This window comes from Musca vetustissima, unplaced genomic scaffold (assembly GCF_032173495.1).
Source record: "Musca vetustissima isolate MV318-11 ecotype Yass unplaced genomic scaffold, APGP_CSIRO_Mvet_v1 utg106830, whole genome shotgun sequence".
Lineage (NCBI taxonomy): Eukaryota > Metazoa > Arthropoda > Insecta > Diptera > Muscidae > Musca > Musca vetustissima.
Window position 1 is genome coordinate 109,098 of NW_026887317.1, and position 7,995 is coordinate 117,092.

The following is a 7,995-nucleotide window of genomic DNA, read 5'->3' on the forward strand; positions in this document are numbered from 1 at the left end:
GAGTAGGGACAATTAACTTCCCCAATAACTACCGAATTGGCTGGTTACAGGTAATGCAAGGAAGGGACAATTGACTTCCCCAATGACATACACATGTTAAATTCACCAGTCTAGGGCATGAAGTGGTAACTAGTGGTAGTTACACGTAAATAGTAAAATAACTAGTACATAGCCAGTTACTCGAACTACTGGGTATTGTAATCAATTCAAACGTGTTTATATGAAAACTTAAAAATAAGTTTTTTTATGTGACTGATTAATAATCTTTGTGAAATACCACAAAGAGCAAGCGATAAAAAACACTGTCACAACTATAATATTATTACTAATATTTGTGGACAATTCGAATACACACGAAATACGGGTAGAGGTTTGCTAATTCTGAATTTTAATAAAAGAGACCATAAGTTTGAAAATCTACGGGAAAATAGTATGTCAGAACAACTCTTCTGTTTGAGAAATTCACAAATAACATTTTCTTTCGATTGTAATTTCAATTTCAACATTTGGTCCTTCGAGCCAGAAAACAAGAAATCTTGTATATTCGAAAAAACCCTTTTAAAACAAAGAATAAAACAGAGTATTGAAAATGCATCCAAAAGGAAGAGATGTGTTTCAATTTCTCCCTAACAGTGGTCATTCGAGCCGGATAAATAAAAATTACAATCGATATAAAAGGTTGTGTTTCAATATCTTCACATCTTCAATAAATACATATGCTTACATTGTACGAAACTATTGCGTTTCTCTTCAAAACTTTTTTTAAAAATATTTCAAAGTTTCCAGAAAAGTCTGTAGACTCTAAAACAATTTTTAGTGGCATAATTAAGGACCTAATAATCCTGTTTTTAAGTAAAAAGGAATTAAAAAAAAATCCATTAAAAATATTTTTTATCCGATTGGCTAAAATTTTTTTGCAAAATATTTCATTTTAATTGTACTTTTATATGAGCCAATAATAAACCAATTTTTTTTTCCAAATTTGCAAATGACTACAAACTCCTAAACTAAAATCAAAATCTATCTATCTATTCGATTTTCATTCACACATGTTATTTCATATTATTTTTTTTTATTTCAACAATTCATTAAAACAGGTTGTCGATTTATATGACATTCGTACCTCAGATTTTACACCCACGAATAATAAGACCCCCCCATTCGCCGGATTAACATTTGTTGTCAAACTATCAAACACACAACAAATTACGTAGTTGTTGTGTGTTTATTTTTATTTTTGCATTTTGTTCTTAAGAAAACTATTAGAACAATAAAAAAATTTTTCTCAAATAAAAATTATTTGTTATCTTGATTTTCATATTTAGAAATAGAAGCTGTATTAGGTGGAAAATTTGCAAAGGGAATTAAAAAGCTAATCGAATACATCATGGGACGCCTTAGAATCTTATTTATCTGCATTGGTAAGTTTTTATTTCATTTTCTGTTTTGAAATTTGTTTGTTGTGTATTAGAGTATCTCAATTTGGTTTGTTTATTGTATAATTCTAGGCAACACTTGCCGTTCTCCGATGGCCGAGGGTATTCTCAAACATTTAGCTCTGAAAAATCAGCTTGACTGGATTATTGATAGTGCTGCTCTACGATCGTGGAATGTTGGTCGCAAACCAGAGGAACGTTGTTTAAAAGTACTCGATGATCATGGTATAAAACTAAAACATTATGGGCGAATGGTAAGTTCTATGTGATAAAAAAAAGATATGAAAGGGGGATTTAAATAACCGCGGTTATACAAGAATTAAGGAGAGATCTTCTAGTTGTTGTTGTTATAACAGGGTGGCTGTCGACGAAAGTTCCTTTGTGAAAATATTGACAGAAAACGGTGTGCGTAAGGGTGCTTAGCTGGCCGGAAGGACATATATTTAGGATTCCGACGACACAAATTAATCTCTCGATACAAATTAAGAACATAACAATGTTCTGATATTGGTTGTGTCAGAATGGAATGGGGTTGCCTTGAGAGATGTACAGATTTCATGGCAAGGTAGTCTTTATAGAAGAGCGGAATAAAGTCTTCATAGAAAAACAGAAGGGAGTATTTTTAGATCAACGGAAGAGAGTCATAAAGACGAGCGGAAAGGAGTTTATATAATCAAGTGGAAGCGGATCTTTAATTCGGTCGGGTCAAATTGCATTTTTTGAAATCTATATGCTAATAAATGAGTAAAGTGATTGACTGACTTAACGTCCAGGCCAAACGGCTGGAGCTAGAATCTTGAAATTTTGTGTAAGTTTCACACTTGGTACAAATGTGTCATATGAGGCTTGGTTTTTGGAAATTCGTACTAGAACGGTACGAAAAGTACTAAATATAGTACAAACGTGTGATATAAGGCTTGGATTTTGGAAATGCGTACTAGAACGGTACGAAAAGACACTAAATATGGTACCATTTGTATTTGGCGAACCGACGGAGTTAGAACTCTGAAATTTGGATAGAGGGTTATTGATGGAGTTTTTTTGGAATTCGAACTATAAGTAATCGAAAAGTACTAAAATGTACTAAATTTGTTACAATTTCGTAGAATCGATAGAGCTACAATCTTGAAATTTGGAATGCGAATTAAATTTGAGAATTAGGGTTGATATAAGGGGGTAATTTTGTAAGTGGAAGTTATGTATACGAAAAGTACTAAACGGCACTAAATTTGGTACAATTTGAATTTGGAGCTTGAATCTTGACATTTGGAGTTAGCATAATTGTTGGGGTGTTGTATTGGGGTATGTTGGAAGTTTTGAAAATGTTCACTAATGTGTACTATATGCCACTAAATTTGGTACAATTTGGATTTATAGTGAACCAATAGATCTTGAATTTTGAGATTAGGAAGTAGGATTGGTGTGTTTTTTTAAATTCGTACATATGCTTGCTAGAATAGGTATTTGTAGAAATTTATATTATAGTGTACTAACTGGAACTAAATTTGAATTTGGGTGAACCTATATATGAGATTTGGAATTTTTTGTCGAAATAAATATTACAGGAAATAAATATTAGGAAGTAGGATTGGGGTGTTTTTTTTAAATTCGTACATATGCTTGCTAGAATAGGTATTTGTAGAAATTTATATTATAGTGTACTAACTGGAACTAAATTTGAATTTGGGTGAATTTGGAATTTTTTGTCGAAATAAATATTACAAGACTACGGAGGTAGTAGAGCTAGATTTCTGTTGCGGTCAGAATTGGGGTTTGTACATTTAGAAACACGTGCTTTAAGAGAACATATTAAAATTTTAATTATGGTCGGTATTGGTTATTAAATAATTCCCGCATTTGCTAACGATGTAGCGGGTATATGCTAGTAAATAAATATAGGCGGAGTCTTTATAAAATTTTAAATACTTACGATGTTTCTTTGGTCCAAAACCGTTTCAGACAATTTGGAGTCGATTTACAAATGTCCGTCAGTCTGGTAGGTGCGCACGATAACTCTTGAAGGGAGAAACCGACTTCATCCTAATTTTGCACATCGTAATATTATCTTTCAAACTTAAATATAGTTCGAAGATTGGGAATATCGGACCACACCCTCTGGTACCTCCCACACAAAATGGTAAACATTTTGTTGAAATTAATTTTGTAAAATCATGCGAACGTCAAGATGTTTCTTTGGACTATCCAATTTGAATCAAACATAGACCAACCTAATATTATTACCAAGCCTGTATGTTCTAGCGACTTATCGGTGCATTCCTTTTAGTACCTCCACCACAAAAATTTAAAATTTTCAATTTTTATAAATTTCACTCCTTGTGGCACACTATAAAGGGTCAAATCTTAATTATTTAATCCAATATCAAGCGAATGGATTGTCCGATTTGATCCAAACTTTGCACATCATAATATTTTTACCATGGTTAGATCCAGTCCGAAAATGAGACCAATCGATCCACTCCTTCTGGCACCTCCCCCAGAAATGTCTAAATTTTGAAAATCTGTTAATTCAATATCAAACGAATGGAGTGTCTTATTTGATCCAAACTTTGCAAGTCGTAATCCTTTTACCAAAGCTAGATCATGTCTGAAGATTGGACCCATCGTTCTACTCCTTCTGGTACTTCCACTACAAAGGGTCAACATTTTAATAAATTGTTATTCCAATATCAAGCGAATAGAATGTCCGATTTGACCCAAACTTTAAACATCGTAATACTTTTACCAAAACTAGAACACATCAGATCACTCCTTCTGGCACCTATCCCACAAAGGGTCCAAATTTTAATAATGGAGTGTAATGTTCGATTTGATCCAAACTTTGCAAATCGTAATACGTTTTCCTAACCTAGATTACCTTTGAAGATGGGGCTCATCGATCCCCTCCTTCTGGTTCCTCTCAATATCAAACGAATGGAATGTCCGATTTGATACAAACTTTGCATATCATAATATGTTTATCTTGGGTAGATCAAATTCGAAGATATCAAACGTATGGATTGTCCGATTTTATTGTCCTCCGCAAACCATCGGTTGGGGGTATACAAACCGACTCAAACTTTTTCTTTGTTTTCCTTTTCAGATAACTATGGAAGATTTTGAAAAATTTGATTATATTCTCGGCATGGATGAGAGTAATCTAAATGAACTCCAAGTGATGGCTGATATGGCGGGTAAAAAATGTCGAGCTAAAGTTGGACTGTTGGGGACCTATTTGGATAATTATGAAATGGAAATTATTAAGGATCCATATTTTGTAAGTCATTGATTGTGGGTCATTATTACAAGTTTCCGATAATCAATATGGGATGATATCTAACAGTGTGGGGTCTATAAAAGGAATATTTTATAAAAATGGCCCTGGCTGATCTTAAAGGAAGAATAAATATTAATTTAATTTTTTATATATTACAGAGCAAGGGTATGTCGGCATTCTGCAGTACATTCGATCAAGTCTATGAAAGTTGTTTAAAGTTGATTGAAAAACATCGATTTGATAATGTGGAACACGAAGACGATGATGATAATGGTGAAACAAAGGAGGTACCGCAGGAGGGCCCCAAAGAAGTGGCGAGTGTATGAAGGAGGAAATTGTATAGAATGAAATATGAGTTTGTAATCTGGTGGCAGGTGCGATACTTATAATTGAAAACCTCAATTAGGTCTCAGGGATTAGATGTCTGAATTTATTATCTAATTTCTATAAAATATTTATAAACTTTGCAAGTATTACAAAAATATTCACATGACTAAATTTTGTGTATTGATAATTATATTAGCTTTCTAAATTTATTTATAAACATATTTTATTTGATTTTATTATTATAAATTTATTTCAATATTCTTATAAAATATATTATTATAAAATATATGTATAGAAACTAAATTCTTTGTATAATTGTTTTTCACTAAACTACTAAACCACTAAGGACATCATCAATAAAATGATCCCATTTCTTTTGCAGCAGAGCATAGGCTCTCTGCCTTTCCCCAGCTTCAAATGTAGAATATTTTAACGAATTCCATACCAACTGTTTGAGAGTCTTTAGGCCGGCATTATTTGGTGCCAAACTCATAATGGCATAATAAAAATCATAACTCAGACCCTTAGCATCCCAAAATCCAGGATCATCATTACATATAACCATGGGTATATTTTGTGCAAGGAATAAAGCACCGGGATGATTACGTAAATCCCATACTAAATTCAAAATTTGATTTGATATCGGACTGACTTCGACAGCAATATCACGAGATTTCACGGCATTCCAGAGAACAGGATGTTTCATCAGGGCAAAACCATGACCAATACGTGTTGTATTCAAGAGTATCGCATCCAAGAGGTTGTAATCTGTTGAGGCACCAAACCAATCTGTAAGTAAGGAGAGGGGGAGAAGGATAATTGTTTTTGTTTTTCTGTGGGAAATATGTAATATTTGTCTTACTTGTCTCTCCTGCGTGGAAAAAGAATTTAGCCGATTTGGGTAGATCATGTAGAACACTGACGAAATTATGCAAAGGCTTTCCCTTATCTTCCTGGCCAACCAAATCAAAACCAATCAATTCTTTGGGATACATGGAACTGTAAAGAAAAAAGGTTGTCATTAAAAAAATATTATTAATGGCCAATTTCATCGACGAGCCGAAGAAGGTCTATAAAATTCCCACTCCCACTTGCCTCTGAGGACTCATTTCAGATGTATACTTACTGATACTTCTTAAAGATGTCATAACGTTTGCGCATTACATCCGGTTCAGCATTACGATGAGGTGAGACAATAATTTTTATTCCCAAAAAGTCGGGATGCTGTAGTTTGAATTTCCGGATAATATCAATGAGTTCGGTAATGCAACGTTCCGCTGGGAAGATCCGACCACTAATATCATATAACTGAAAACAAAAACAACAAATTAATGTGAATTTTTAAAAACAATTTCAGGTGGTATGGTTGAACCTACCACCTGAAATTGTTGGGACCTACCTCATAGAAATTCATGCGAACTTCGGCATACATGATATTATCATTGTACATTTCTTCCATCATTTGCCAGTGATAGGTACGGAAAGCGGGTATGTACAGCAATGCATCCGAAATGGTGCTAAACATATTTTGAAATTTGGACCAAACCCGATTTATGGAAGAATATTCTACTGGAAATTTTTGGATAATAGAAGAATAAAAAAATAATATTAGAGTCAACGGAATGCTCATTTCCCATTAAAAGGTGCTACTTACATTCCGGTGTGGGTGTATACAAATTAATAAGTTTCTCCAAAGCACGATCATATTCCGATGCTGATGCGGAACGACTTCTTTCCTCATTCACCGAAACATATTGTGTTGCACAGTTGTGTTTCTCCGGCATACGACGAAAACTCAAAATACTAACACCATCCTTTTTAACGCATCGTAGTAGGCCCGGCATACGGAATATATTTGCCACAACCCATTTGGAAGAAACGGTGGCGGAGGTGTGTGTATGTAGCAGTGCTCCCTTGGGCATTTGTTGGAGGAAATGAAATACTTTACTTCGTTCGATTAATGGCTTGGCCTTAAAGAAATGCATGGCAGCTGGATTTCGATCGGAATCATGAAATCCCCGTGCCAGCTCATCGTATTTATATTTGAGAAATATTTCATCGACTTTCGATTCACGGCTATTTAAATGTAAACGTCCACCGGTGCTGAGGAGATCTTCGGCCTGGATGACGGCTTCGCGAGCATCTTGATAGGCTGTAAAATATTACAAAAATAATAAAAAAAGGTTAAGGGGTGGTTGAAAAAAGGACTAATAAGTAAAAAACCTGAGGGAGCTTTTATTTATAGACGAGCTGAAGTGAGTCTTTATAGACGAGTGAAGGGAGTCTTTATAGATGAGCTGAAGGGAGTCTTTATAGATGAGCTGAAGGGAGTCTTTATAGACGAGCTGAAGGGAGTCTTTATAGAAGAGCGGAAGGATGTTTTTATAGACGAGCTGAAGGCAGGGAGTCTTTATAGACGAGCTGAAGGTAGGGAGTCTTTATAGACGAGCTGAAGGTAGGGAGTCTTTATAGGCGAGCTGAAGGCAGGGAGTCTTTAAGACGAGCTGAAGGCAGGGAGCCTTTATAGACGAGCTGAAGGCAGGGAGCCTTTATAGACGAGCTGAGGCAAGGAGTCTTTATAGACGAGCTGAAGGCAGGGAGTCTTTATAGACGAGCTGAAGGCAGGGAGTCTTTATAGACGAGCTGAAAGCAGGGAGTCTTTATAGACGAGCTGAATGCAGGGAGTCTTTATCTTTATAGACGAGCTGAAGGCAGAGAGTCTTTATAGACGAGCTGAAGGCAGGGAGTCTTTATGAGCTGAAGGCAGGGAGTCTTTATAGATGAGCTGAAGGCAGGGAGTCTTTATAGACGAGCTGAGCTGAAGGCAGGGAGTCTTTATAGACGAGCTGAAGGCAGGGAGTTTTTATGCATTTTTGAAGGCGGACTAAAAAAGGAGTCTTTATTGAGGAGCTAAGAAGGGAATTTTTACAGAGGAGCTGTTTGAGTTGAAGCAGAGTT

At 35.1% G+C, this 7,995-nt stretch overlaps 2 protein-coding genes across 2 annotated transcripts; one reads left to right on the forward strand and one right to left on the reverse strand.

Annotated features, from left to right (window-relative positions):
- The first annotated feature begins 1,387 nt into the window (after window positions 1-1,387).
- LOC133334873 (low molecular weight phosphotyrosine protein phosphatase-like) lies at window positions 1,388-5,036 on the forward strand. The gene is made up of 4 exons (XM_061543188.1): window positions 1,388-1,421; window positions 1,509-1,690; window positions 4,537-4,710; window positions 4,869-5,036. The coding sequence occupies exons 1-4, from the start codon at window positions 1,388-1,390 to the stop codon at window positions 5,034-5,036; spliced, it is 558 nt and encodes a 185-aa protein (XP_061399172.1).
- A 325-nt stretch (window positions 5,037-5,361) lies between these two features.
- LOC133334870 (adenosine deaminase 2-like) lies at window positions 5,362-7,189 on the reverse strand (the record flags this gene model as incomplete). The annotated part of the gene is made up of 5 exons (XM_061543184.1): window positions 5,362-5,826; window positions 5,900-6,036; window positions 6,164-6,345; window positions 6,437-6,606; window positions 6,692-7,189. Coding segments are annotated over 5 exons (1,451 nt in total), but the record flags the coding sequence as incomplete, so codon positions are not given.
- Between the last annotated feature and the right edge of the window lie 806 nt (window positions 7,190-7,995).